The sequence below is a fragment of the Triturus cristatus genome, chromosome 9 (genome assembly GCF_964204655.1).
Source record: "Triturus cristatus chromosome 9, aTriCri1.1, whole genome shotgun sequence".
Lineage (NCBI taxonomy): Eukaryota > Metazoa > Chordata > Amphibia > Caudata > Salamandridae > Triturus > Triturus cristatus.
In genome coordinates, this window is record NC_140592.1 from 345,967,710 (window position 1) to 345,982,382 (window position 14,673).

The 14,673-nt window shown below is 46.7% G+C and overlaps 1 protein-coding gene across 1 annotated transcript in view; it reads left to right on the top strand.

Annotated features, from left to right (window-relative positions):
- Window positions 1-14,673, top strand: part of EMC3 (ER membrane protein complex subunit 3) — a 263,643-nt gene that overhangs the window by 129,291 nt on the left and 119,679 nt on the right. The window contains exon 4 of the mRNA XM_085625115.1: window positions 13,366-13,459. Within this exon, the coding sequence (XP_085481241.1) occupies window positions 13,366-13,459 (94 nt within the window). The remainder of the gene's footprint in view (window positions 1-13,365; window positions 13,460-14,673) is intronic.

The window sequence follows — 14,673 nt, forward strand, 5'->3', positions numbered from 1 at the left end:
GAGGCGGATCAGGGCCGCCACTTCCCTCCTCAGTCCAGGAGGGCTCTGATGCCGTTGGTGGCATTGATGAGGGCGGTTTTGGTGCTGTGGTTGGTACGGAATCCAGAATCGGAGATGTCCAGAAGATTGCTGTTCTCCAGGTATTCCATTAGTTGGCGGTTGATGCTTTTTCGAGGACCTTGGTGGGAAAGGGGAGCAGAGAGATGTAACAGAAGTTCTTGAGTACGTTGGGGGTCGGCAGACTGTTTCTTGAGGACAGGTTTGACTTCAGCGTGTTTCCATTTATCGCAGAAGGTGGATATGGAGATGGATGGTGGCGAGTTTGTTACTGATCGACTTGTTTCCCAGGTTGAAAATGTGTTGCAGACAGGGGTCCGTAGGAGCTCCTGAGTGGGTGGAGTTCATGATGGCAGTGGTGTTTTGAGTAGTGAGCCGTTCCCAGGTGGTTAGCAGGTGGTCGGGTGTGCTTCCATGGGAGTGATGAGGCTGTTGGTGGCAGTGTGTTAGGGCTCGAAGTTTTTGTAGATGTTGGAGATATTGTTGTGGAAGAAGTCTGCCAGGGTATCGCAGAGTTCCTGGGAGGGGGTGATGAGGTTTTTCGGGGGCTATGGGGTTGGAGAATTCTCTGACGATGTTGAATAGTTCTATACTATGGTGGGAACTGGCCTCAATGTGGATGGCAAGGGCGTTCCTTTTCAGGAATTGGTGGTATTGGCTGAGCGACGTTTTGAAGGCAGTTTGCTCTGTTGTGTCCTTGCCGGTGCACCATCTTTTTCAAGTTACTTGCAGTTGCATTTTGTAGCTCGTAGTTTCATGGTGTACCTGCTAGCCTGTTTGAAGGGTCTCTTTTGCGGGCTTGATGGAGGTGACTCTGTGGGCGCATTCAGTGATCCAGGCAGGGAATTTCTTGAAGGCCTGCTCTAGGTTAGTTCAGGAGTTCAGATGGGAGGAGTTGTGGGCGTCCATCCACTGGCTCTCTGATAGTTTGCTTCAGTGAAGGGCGCTGGGGGTGTGGTGGTGGTGCCAGAGGGACTTATGATGGTGAAGTGGATGATGGTGTGTTCTGTCCAGGTGAGTTTGATGACGTGGCTGTACTTGAATCTATTGCTGGCCATGCAGATGGGGCTGAGTGTGTGTCCTGTGATGTGTGTGGTGTTGATGACTAGTTGTGTAAGGCTGAGGGTGTTAATGCTTTTCAGAAGGTTGGTGGTGTTTGTGACATCAGGGTCGTTGAGATGAAAGTTGAGGTGTCCAAGGAAGATGTAGTGCTTGGTGTCAGTTGGGAGCGGGCGATGAAATCGGAATGGCGTTGCAGAAGCTAGGGCGTGGTCCTTTAGGTCTGTAGGCCAGGATTCCTGTGATGGTGGTTTTATCATTGATGTAGAGTTGGAAGTTGAAATGTTCCATGATCAGGGTGGTGTCTGCGGTGGTGGTACAGAGGATGGTTTCCTTGTGGATGATGGCTATTCCACATTGGTTTGTTATCTTGTAGCCGTTGGAAGTTGCTGAGGCAGTGTCAGGTGCAGATGCAGGGTTGAGCAAGGTCTCGGTGAGGAGGATGACTTTGGGGTGAGGGAGGTGATGGTGTCCCAGATCTCAGTGGCATGTTTGCAAAGAGATTGTGCGTTGAGCAGGAGGCAGTAGAGATGTTCTGGGGTGGTTGTGGTTGGCGTGGCAGTGGTTGCCGTATGTGCTGGTGCTCTGGGTTTGCATGTGAAGCAGCAGGCGAAATGTCCTATTGTGGCGGGTTGCGGCAGCAACTGTTGTTCTAGGGTCCAGGGCTCTTGGCTCGGTGGAGGTGCAGCAACTGGTGGAGGAGAGCCAGGGCTCCTGGCGCTGGGTGCAGTATAGGCGCGGAAGGGTGCAGATGGGCTTGCCTTTGATGCGCTGGTGCATCTGCTGCTCAGCCACACTGTGGCCTCCATTAAGTAGGTCCTGGGTGGGGGACAGGGGTCACTTTAGGGGGGAAGCAGGGGAAAAAAGGGCAAAAAACCTGCGGCATGAACGAGTGGTGGCAGGGAAACAACAGGAAACAAAATCAGACTAGTTCAGGCAAAGAGAACAAGCATTTGCAATGCAATAGGTCGAGCATTTGCGAGAGTTAAATGACAATGCCTTTTATTTATCTGTTTTGATAATTAACATATAAATAAAAGGCATTGTCATTTACAGTGCCAATAACTCAAACTCTTGTAAATGCGAGACCTATTTCATTTCAAAGAAGCAGCCGCCATTGTCCAGGGCTGCTTGGAAAGTGAAAGCTTGCATGGCGTGCTGAATGGTGCACGAAAGCATGTCGTGCCTGCAGTAGGAGAAACTTATTAAAGAAAATATTTTTGAGAGACTAAATAAGACAATAAGAGATATGGTGTAACAACAGAAGTAAAAGGGCCAGTCGTCATGGGACTTTACAAATGAAGACAAGGCTTTACTAAGGAGGGACTAATAAGCCTATTAGTGAATCAGAAGTCAGCATTTACATAGGACAATGACACAAGCCAATGAAAAATATGGGCGGAGAGTAGGCGAAGCTTCAAGTCCATACTTGAATACCACATGCCTTCGCAAAGCAGCGCATGTGCTGCCAGGCTCGCCCTAAAAAAAACTTTTATTTCGTCAAAGAGGAGACCTGACCACTACACAGAAGAGCGCTTGTTACCCATTCCACTAAAATGGCCTCTGTTCCCTTCCTTCAATAAGGTGCCAGAATTCCCTTTACTTAAGGGGACTTCTTTTTCTGGAATACACTGAAATATATTTGATAAGTTCAGGTGATGTCACAAAACAGAAGAGAACATGTTATTTAATCTGTATACTAGCTGTAACCTAGCTGTAATTCTGCCAAGCCTACTACCGGGGCCTAACAACGGTCCCTGCAGCCCCGGTGACGAAGGGGGTCTCTTGGCCGTTCAGAGGACGCCCAAACTTTCATGGGGCCCCCATTCAGCTCAATGCCTGTGAATAGCGGTGCTGCGTGATATGGGAGAGTCAGGCGCCTCTCATCACATTATAGAGGGAGACACCATTTTTCGTTACCCCACTCACCGCAACAGTTACTAACTCCTGCAGAAATCCGCATAGGGCATTCACTCTTACGAAGGGTTTGGATTCGCTTTGTTCCTTAGGTGCCTTAAGCAAAGCGTTGATATTTTATTTGTAAAACAAGAAATTTTCTAAAAGTGTTTTTGCTTTGTCATAAATGCAGCCCCAGCTTACATATAACGGACTGCTAAGGGGCATTCGAAAAAAAAATGAGATGAAAAGATAACATTCAAGGTGAAGGTTTTAAGATTCATCTTCGCAATAAATCTCGCTTTTGGCTTTAAAAAAACAAACCTGGTGCACGACCCCCCGTGATCTGAATATACAACGGACTTGTAATATATAAGCAGCATTCCAGTGGATTTCCACAGATCTGTAGAGTAGAAACAGAAACTTCCTGCAGCAAACGAAAATATTCGCAGTTTGTCCAAAAAAAAAAACGTTTCCCTTGCAAACTGTCGAGTATTCGTGATTCTGTTCCTGCCACCGGAAGAACGCTCCTGCCAACCAGCGGCCTTCCCTCCTCTCGCCCCAAATAATGCAGACGCCAACAACCAATTGTAGGTAAAAGGCCACTTTATTTTAAGACTAGGTGACAAACTTTATCCGAAACCAATAAATTTAGTAAACAGCCAAAACCATAAATGCCAAACCTTTTGTGTTATTTCACTTTCTTTAAACTTGTAACTTGAGTAAACTTCCATTGCATTCTTTTCAAAACCTTTTCCCTTTTACCATATTTGTTCTCCTTTTCCCCCCTTCCCCTCCTCCCCCCTCCCCCTCTGAGGGTGATCAAAATCCGCTCTTGACTTGACCCACCCCCCAACTCCGCCTCTGTAGATTCTGTGGTATGTCACCTGCCTTAACCGTGGCAAGAACAAACAGATCACAATCATTACATCATAAAGTGCACCAGACCGTACACTATCTTTATACCTTTTTTTTTTTTATTTTATTTTTTTATTTATATAGGGTGGGTGGGTGGGACCGTGTTCTACCGCCGCCGCTCCCTCTCCTCAGACGCCTTAGCCTCCCGCCACCCGCGCACCTCTATAACTTTCCTTGCGCGCGCTACCTTGCCCTCGGTCGCCTGCACCATGTGGGCGAAGACCCCGGGGGGAGACGGCTCGCGCCCGCTTCCCCCCGAGGCCCCATTCAGCTCGGCGTCTGCGTTTAGGGGATTTATCCAGTATTGGGGTATCTTTCATAGATTCACATGCCTGAATCATTCCCCGTCGCCGAGGTGGGAGTCCCCGGTAAATAAAAAAGTAGTGCCAAAACATTAGTAGTAGTAGTAGGCCCAAAGAAAAGGCCTAAAGCCTAGATCTTAGTAGCCTATCTACCTCATTATGCAAAAGAAACCAAGAATTTGGTAACAACCAATCAGACACCAGCACCCTTCTAGAACCCTCTCAGCAGAGCCAGTTCTCCTCAGATTTTCACCGCACGTCGTGTGGAAGGGAGTCTCCCTTAGTGCCTCTCAGTTTTCAACTTGCTACAGCATGTCTGACAAGAAGGCCTTGTTTAAATCCTGCAGGACCTGCGCCAAGAAGAGGGTCCATGTTGATGATCAACATTTGGACTGCATCTACTGCCTCTATCCTAAACATGAGGCAAGAGATTGCAAGATTTGCCGCACCTTCCCTACCAAGACTCTTAGGGATAGGGAGGCGAGAGTGCTTTTGTGGCTCAAATCCTCTTCGGCTGAGGAGGATGACAGAGCCTCTACTTCTAGCAAGAGAGCTAGATCACAGGACAGCTCTTCCAGTGAGGGGAAGAAGCGCCAGAAATCTCACCATTCTACTTCTGGTTCTGTTCAGAGAAGTCCCAAAATTTCCTCTGAATCAGCGCACTCTCCTCAGCATTCTACGGTCAAGGCTACGACACAAACTGTGAGTAAAAGCCTTTCAAAATCTCTGGCTTTCTCTCCACCTACGATTTCTGTCACCTCATCTGCTCCTTCATTGACTGAAACCATCTCGACGACGGCCATTACCTCACCTATTCTGTCTACGAGGATTACTATCCTCTCAAAAAAGCCCGTCGTCGATGTGTCGTCGACGAAGCCAGCATTGACGATGCCATCGACGAGCCTTTCATCGTCGAAAAGAGAAGCGTCGACGAAGATCTCGTCGTCGAAGGTCCCGTCGACGACGATCCCGTCGACAAAGATCTTGTCGTCGAAGGTCCTGTCGACAATGACCCCGTCGACGAAGACCCCGTCGACGAAGACCCCGTCGACGAAGACCCTGTCGACGAAGACCCTGTCGACGAAGACCCCGTCGACGACTATGACCCCGTCGACGACCATGACCTCGTCGACGAAGACGACTCCGTCGACGACGATCCAATCGACAAGTCCGTCGAAGATAGCCCCATCGAAGACGACCTAGTCGACGATGGACACTAAAAATCTACTAACATCGCCTGGAGATTTACCGGTTCAGCCTCAGACTCTTGTAATGGCGCCCGCTCATTCCACTCCTATTTCCACCAGGAGTTTTCAGCTAAAGACTTTTAAACGACAGGGATGTAGCGATATATCACCGCTTACCCCCTCACATCTCCTAGAAACATCTGTGCAGGGTGAGGATGAGGATTATGAGGATGACGAGGATGAAGGGCCCTTTGGGATCGCTCGCCATCCTTCTGAACTGCACATCAAGTGTCAAGATGACGATGATGAAGAAGAGGAGGACAATTATCAGGGGCATTACCATCAGGGAGATATAGTCATTCCGCATCATAGACCTTCCTACAGACAACCTCGTCAGAGTGAGATGTCACATCTGCCTCCGACTTTAATTCAGGACTTGCAAGCAATGCTTGCAGATTATAAGCAGCGTTTTCCATCGCAGCCAGCCACTCCACAGGTTCCGCGGACTGCGCCGCAGCCGGACCCATTGCCTTTGCCTGAGGATCCAGCCCCAACGCCTCAACTGCCTGACCCTCCACAGGACCCGCGTCAGGGTCAAGATTCAACCTCTGAAGAGGAATTCGAAGAGGGCGAGCTACCAGACCCAGCAGACCCTTGGGATTCTTATATCATCCCTATGCCTTCGCCACCCACCCCTCTACCATCTGATTCGCCCCCAGAGGATATAGGGGATTCCATAACCTAATGCAGCGCGCTGCAACCAGGTTCCACTTGCCGGTTACCATTGAACAGTCTGACTGTTTTCTTCACGATTTTAAAGAGGAGTCAAGGAAGGTTACGAGGGCTATCCCTATCATTGACTACATTTGGAAGGAAGGAGTTAAAATTATGAAAAAAACAGCATCAGTGCCAGCGGTGCTTCCACGGATTGACAAAAAATACCGTGCTCCTGCCAACAGTCCTTCCTGTCTCATTGGCCAACCTCGGCCAGATTCGGTTATCTCACAGGCAGCCCAACAAAAATCTAAAAATCCGGCAGCACCTGTCACTACACCGCCGGATAGGGAAGGACGACGCCTGGATTTGATTGGCAAAAAATTTTCAACAATGGCAGCTGCATCCATCAGGGCAGCCTACTCGTTGCCCATAATAGGGCGTTATGACCGCCAGATGTCGTCAGAAATGGCAAGCTTTATTGATCTCATCCCAGAGGACAACAGACAAGATGCTCGGAAGATTTTGTTGGAGGATGAGCGTGCAGCATCAGAGACTATCGACTGCGCTATGGATATTGTAAATACTAATTTCCGTCAGTTGGCTGGTGCAGCTGTTCTTAGACGCCAGGGTTGGCTTAAGGCTACCACGTTCAGACCAGAAGTCCAAACAAAAATATTGGATATGGCCTATGATGGCGAGTCATTGTTTGGAAAGCATATAGATGACGCACTCCAAGCAATAAAGACCGATACTGATACCGCAAGATCATTGGGCTCCTTGCAGTACAAACGAGGTACCTTCAGAGGCGCAAGAGGCTGTGGATTTTCATCCAGAGGAGGTTATCACACCCAACAGAATAGGTACCAGCCTCAGTATCGACAATCATATCAATCTTCCTACAGACAAACCAACACATCTGGTTTCTCTCGTCAAGGCGGACGAAAAAGATCGCAGAATCAGGGAAGAGACACCACAAGGAAGCAATGATTTCTGCAGGGCGCCTTCCACCCCCTTTTCCCTCCCTGTGGGTGCGAAAATGTCAACTTTTGTGAACAAGTGGCAGGAGATTACGTCGGACCAGTGGGTTCTGGACCTGGTTATCAACGGTCATACCTTTAGAGTTTGTCACCAAGCCACCCAACACACCACCCAAGGGACCCCCTCCCCCTCGTCTTCACTTACTATTCAAAGAAGCTTTAACGATGCTCCTCAAGAATGCAATCGAGAAGGTTCCTACATTTCAAAAGGGGACGGGTTTCTATTCCCGCTTTTTTCTCATCAAGCAGAAATCAGGGGAGTGGCGTCCGATCTTAGACCTTCGCAATCTGAACAGATTCCTCAAAAAGCAGGGATTTTGCATGGTCACTCTGCAAGAAATTCTAGGTTGCCTCAACGAGGAAGATTTTCTAGCTTCTTTAGATACGGAAGACGCTTACTTTCACATCCCAATACATCCGAAGCATCGCAAGTATCTTCGCTTCACAGGGGCAGGCGCCCATTACCAGTTCAAAGTGCTCCTATTTGGGCTAAAATCTGCACCAAGGATATTTACGAAGTGCCTAGCCCCGGTGGCAGCAGCGTTACGATCCCAAGGAATCCAAGTCTTCCCGTATTTAGACGATTGATAAAAGGTCCTTCGGAAAGCTCAGTCAAGGCTGCCGTGACAACATCTCTTCATCTGTTCCACTCTCTGGGGCTTACGGTGAACAGGAGCAAATCTCAATTACATCCAAGCCAGATACTTCCTTTTCTGGGAGCTTTACTAGACACCGTCCGCTGCAAAGCATTCTTATCTCACGAACGGCAGGTTCGTCTTCAAAAGTTAGCAATCCTGATTTCCAAAAGAAAGTCAGTTTCTGTCCGGATGTTCGCGTCGCTCCTAGGGATGTGCTCCTCTGCAATACACCTCGTCCCTCTGGCACGGCTCCGGATGCGACCCTTGCAGGAGGAATTACACCTTCAGTGGCAGCAGGCGACGGGTTCCTTCGACGACATCCTCAAAGTCACTTCAGGCATGAAGAGCGCTCTAAGTTGGTGGTCCCACATACCCAACTTAGCAGAAGGGCTCTCTTTCATACAGAAGATTCCAGACTTTGTACTCACTACGGATGCTTCCATGGAAGGATGGGGAGGTCATCTCCAAGACTTACAGATACAGGGGAAGTGGTCTCCAGAGTACAAGAACAAACACGTCAACAGTGTGGAATTGCGAGCAGTTTTCCTGTCTCTTCAAGCTTTCCTTCCAAGGATTGCAGGTTCTTCGGTTCTGGTTCGCACCGACAATACCACCAGCATGTTTTACGTAAACAAACAAGGAGGAACAAGATCAGCAACTCTGTCCACAGAGGCTCAGGAGTTGTGGGAATGGGTCACACTCTACAACATATCCCTCAGAGCAGAGCATGTCAGAGGTCTCCGCAATACATTAGCGGACACGCTCAGCAGATCCCAATCGGATTGCCACGAATGGGAGCTGGAGCAAGCTCAAGTGCTCAGAGTATTCAGAGCTTGGGGAACACCGTCACTGGATTTGTTCGCCACAAAAGAGAACAAGAAATGCCGCTTTTATGCGAGCAGATACCCTCAACAGGGGTCAAGGGGGAATGCCCTGTCCATGCGATGGTCAGGGATTTGTGCTTATGCTTTTCCCCCCCGATACCTCTAATACCGAGGGTCATACGCAAAATGAAGTTGGAGGGCTGTCGTCTAATCTTGATTGCACCCAGATGGCCACGCCAATACTGGTTTCAGGAGCTTCTATTACTATCTCAGGACCAGCCGATTCGTCTTCTCCCGACGCCCACAATGCTGTCAAGGAACAGAGGTCAGGTTCTCCACCCAGACCCTCAATCCCTACATTTACACGCATGGCTCCTGACTTCTTAGAATTCAAGGACCTAAATATCCCTCAAGACTGTAGGGATATATTAACAAAATCACGAGCTCACAGAACGATAAAAACTTACCGTCTAAAATGGAAACGATTTTGCTGTTGGTGTGAAACAAACCAGGTGCACCCGGTGGACGCTCCTGCAGAACAGGTCCTCCTTATTTGTTACACCTGGCAAGATCTGGACTTCCTTTCCCTTCAGTCAAAGTCCACTTGGCTGCACTTTCCAGATTCAGAAAGGGTGCTCATGGCCCTTCCCTTTGTTCATCCTCTTTAGTTAAGCAGTTTATGAAAGGACTCTTCCGGGAGTTTCCTCCGGTCAAGCTTCCGCCACCGGAATGGGAACTCAACACAGTCTTAATGCAATTAATGAAGCATCCATTCGAGCCTATCCAGAAGGCTGACCTCAAATTCCTTACCTGGAAGGTTGCTTTACTTCTGGCTTTAACATCAGCTCGTCGAGTAAGTGAAATTCAGGCATTTACTATAAAGGAACCTTTTCTACACTTCACTCAAGATTACGTGCACCTCCGAACTAATCCAACATTTATCCCTAAGGTGCCGTCACAGTTTCATCTTAATGAACCAGTGAGGTTAAAAACTTTCTTTCCTAATCCGTCTACTCCAGTGGAACGAGCCTTACATTCTCTCGATATCAAAAGATGTCTCAAATTCTATCTTCAAAAAACAAAGAACCTTAGAAAGTCCGACCAATTGTTCGTGGCTTATGGCCAAACTACCCTGGGAAGAGCAGTGACAAAATCCACCATTGCCAGATGGATAGCATCTACAATCCTTTTCTGCCATGACAAAGCTCACAGGCCATTGTTACGAAAACCCAAGGCCCATTCCACGAGGACTATAGCAGCGTCTACAGCATTGTTTGCTGGAGTGACTCTGGAGAATATCTGCCGTGCTGCGACATGGAAAAATGTCCACACTTTTACGAGACATTACTGCCTCCAATCTACGCATCGAGACGATGCAGCAGTCGGACAAGCTGTCCTGCGACATCTATTTCTTTGAGATGTTTTCAGGTACCTTTTTCATACTTTTAACATGTAATATGTTTATCTTTCAGTATGACAATGCAATGTTTTACAATAATGATTTGCTTTCATTTTAATGTTATTGCTTTACATGCTGTTTTCTCTTTATAGATTGCATGTTTCGAATTTTAAGATCTTTTCTTATACCTCTTGTTAACAAGCTGTGGATGCAAATAGGGAGTATCAGCACTAGTCTCCCACCATCCGCAAACGACTGTATACTTGGTATACTGCTCGCTATTCTGATTCAGGCATGTGAATCTATGAAAGATACCCCAATACTGGATAAGAAAACAAGTTACTTACCTGTAACTACAGTTATCCAGTATTGGTATCTTGCATAGATTTACATGCACCCACCCTCCTCCCCATAGTTCTATATATTTTGGGACGTTACTTCCCACTTGTGCTACGAAAATCTGAGGAGAACTGGCTCTGCTGAGAGGGTTCTAGAAGGGTGCTGGTGTCTGATTGGTTGTTACCAAATTCTTGGTTTCTTTTGCATAATGAGGTAGATAGGCTACTAAGATCTAGGCTTTAGGCCTTTTCTTTGGGCCTACTACTACTACTAATGTTTTGGCACTACTTTTTTATTTACCGGGGACTCCCGCCTCAGCGACGGGGAATGATTCAGGCATGTGAATCTATGAAAGATACCAATACTAGATAACTGTAGTTACAGGTAAGTAACTTGTTTTCGTGTGCGTCATTGAGATCTAGTGAAGGGCTCACGCACGGCAATTAAGAAGCTGGCTGATTGAACATGAGGTAAATGGATTAGTCTCCTCCTGCAGGGCTGAGCAGCCTTGATTGTGCCTTTTACCAGAAAGATTCCTCGTGGAGCCAGACACCTACAGGCCCACTGTTAACTTAACGAGACCGAAGAGCCAAAATAAGAAGTATCCTTTCATATGCTGCTGATATTTCTTATTTTTCCCAGTGGCATGAATGACATTTTCTTCGTCGGTTTTTATCACACCTCATATCTGGCTGGGATTCACAAGCCACGGAATACAAAAATCCAAACCGGTTTTCAGGATAACCTCAGTGCTCTGTAAGAGGTCACATGACAGCTGCTGAATGTAGAGATGGGCGAGACAAAAAACTAGCAGGGAGAGCCGAGCCGAAATAGTTCTCGCATTATAAATGCGAGACCTATTTCACTTCTAAGAAGCGGCAGCCATTGTCCCAGCTGCTTGGAAAGTGGCATGCTGAACATTGCATGAAAGCATGTCGTGCCTGCAGTAGTAGAAACTCATCAAAGAAAATAGTGCCTACAGACTAAATAAGACATGACGTGTAACAACAGAAGTAAAAGGGCCAGTCCTCATGGGAGGTTACAAATGAAGACATGGTGGTACTAAGGAGGGACTAACAAGCCTATTAACAAATCAGAAGCAAGCATTTACAAAGGACAGTGACACAAGCCAATGACAAATATGGGCAGAGAGTGGGCGGGGCTTCACATCCATACTATAATACAGCATGCCTTGCAGTGCAGCGAATGTGCTTCCCAGTTTCTACCTAACAAAAACAGAGTTTATTATACAGTAGTAAAAGGAATCAGCAGTACAGACAGTGAGATGTGGCTAAACAATGTCGGGCTACAACAGATACAATGTTACAACAATGAAAGGAAACCAAGGGCTGAAAGAGGCACGCAACAGCTAGTTTGGAGCTGGCACAAGGACCAATCTACCCCACTCTACTCTACTCCAATCTACCCCAGTCCAATTTACCCCACTGTCCACTCTAATTTACTCCACTCCATTCTAATCTACTCACCCCCCAAAATCTACCACCCTCCAGTCCACCCACTCTACCCCATTTCACTCCACTCTATCACACTCCACACTACCCAAATCTACCCCACTCCAATCTACCTCTATCAACTCCACTTCAATCCACTCTACACCATTCTACCCCAATCCAAACCAACTCCACTCCAATCTTCCCTCTTTAGTCTCCCCCACACCATTCTTTTCCAATCTACCCTACTCTATTCCACCAAATCTACCCCACTCCAAGCTAATATTCCCCACTCCACTTTAATCTGTCCCACTCCTCGCCACCCACTCCACTCTACCTCACTCCATTGTACCACACTCCAATCTACCCACTCCAACCCAGCCAATCTACCCCACCCAACCCCAATCTACCACACCCCATTCCATTTTACCCGATCTACCCCATTCCATTCTACTTTATCCAATGTACTCAAACCCACTTTTTTCCAGTCTACCACGTCCCACCCAGATCTACCCCACTCCAGTCCAATCTAACTCACTCCAATCCACCCCACTCCAATCTACCCTACTCCACTCCGAACTACCCTACTCCAATCTACCCCATCCAATCAACCCCACTGCAATCTACTAAACTCCAGTCTACCACAGCATAACCCAATCTACCCCATCCCATCCTAATCTACCCCACTCTACTCTAGCCAACTCCACTGGACTCTAATCTACCCCATGCTGCCCTAATCTACCCCACTCCACTTATCTGCGCTCCTATCTACCCCACTCCACTCTACCCCATTATATCCTTCTCCACTCTACCCTGATCTACCTCAATCTGCTCCACTTCACCCCAGTCTACTCCAGTTCAATATACCCCACCCATCTCAATATTCCACACACCACTCCAATCCACCCCACTCTACTCCACCCCAACATACCCACTCCAAACTACCCCAATCTACCCCACCCCAAACTACCCCCACCCCACTCCATTTTAACCCATTATAATCTACTCCACTCCAATCTACCCGACTCCACTGTAGTCTACCCCAATCCTCCCTACTCCACTCTTCCACAGTCTACCCCAGTCCACCCAAGTTTAACCTACTGCAGTCTACCCCACTTCACCCCAGTGTACCCCACTCCAATCTACCAAGCTAAAGCACCCAACTCCCCACTCCACTCTATCCCAGTCTACTCTGACCCAATCCATCCCACTCTATCCCAATCTACCCCTCTACCACAATCTACGCCACTCCAATCTACCCAACTCCACTAACTTTTAGCCATGCTAAACAGCAGCCCAGGCACACTTGTGTACATAATGGTTAAAACACCTGGCCAAAGCCAGTAGCTTTCGCACAAGTGAGACCTATTGGCTTTGTCAGTGCTTGTTTTCTTATGTTTATTTATTTCTTGGCCAGTCTGCATCATCAAAAAAGGTGGCTTTGCATAGATAATGCTCCAATCTGTTCTGATATCCTGTTAACTAGTTTACATCTAGGCTGCTTGTATCTTATGCTGTACTTTTTTTGTCTTTGTTTTTAGTCTTTCCTTGTGCGCAAATTTTTCTTCAATAATCCTGAAGATGGATTCTTCAAAACAACAAAGAGGAAGGTAGTGCCACCTTCTCCGATGACAGGTTGGTTAAGTGGAATACTTTTCTATTTATAATTATTTGTTTGGAAAAAAAACTCTGAACAGAAATGTTATGCTTAAACTTTAAACGCACACACATTACAACTGTACAGGTTAAGATAACATTAATAAACTTTTCCCTGGGTAAGGAGCTGAAGAGAATAATACAAGTTATATCCAGCAGAGACATGGACAAAGTGGGCTCTGGCCCAGGGCCCCAGCTGTTAGGGGGAGGAGGGGCTGATAGAGACAGCTCTGTCCTGCAGAGTCTTGCCCCAATGATCTTGAATAATTCTTTAACAGATAGTTTTAAATTGTTTTCCTTTAATTTATTTTTATGTGGGTGATGTGTGAGTTTGTTACAGACATTTTTGCAGAAACCTTTCTATTTGTGTTTCATGCAACATCCATAAAGTTTCTTTTAGATCAAAACAGGACCTCACATATGAGAAATGGGAGTGTGTCACATAGATTATTTGCAGTAATATTAGTGAGCTGCTGCTGTGTTACAATATTGAAAACACACATCAAAATCCCTGAATATTTTTCGCAGTAAATACATTTAGAATTTTGACCACTGCATGAAAGAGATGAAATTGGAACATACATTCAAACTGTTCTGAACAGGGGCCCCCAAAATACGTTAGGCCCCGGGCCTCCAAAATCCTTAAGCTGTTCCTGATATGCAGAGCTCAAGTTAACTTTTGTAGAGAGCAAATCCCAAAATTTCGTGCTTAAAATCTTGACAATTTTGCACCTTTCAGTTGGATGGATGCGAGCCCATGATTGACTGAATGAATATTTAGTGGGTGAATAAACTCATGGATGAATGGATAGATGGAAGAGGAGGAACGCATGGATGGAGGACTGCGTGGGTGGGTTAGTTGGTGAGTGGATGAATGAGTGAGTGATCACGTTAATAAATGCAGACCAGTTACACCAATCCTACAAGCTGAGGTCTCAGACAGCACTAATGCTGTCTGAGACCTCCTCATTATGTCAGAGATACCATCTCACAGGAGTGGGTATCCGCAAACTACAGCTTCCTACTGTAAGTAAAAAATTACAACTATCATTAAGGTGAGCTGTAGTTTATATGAGCTACGAATTGGGATTGATTATATTGCGATTAACTATATGGGTTTATTTCCATAGATCTTTATTCCACTGTTTATTATTATTATTATTGTTTTTTGTGGAGTGTTTATACAATTTGTA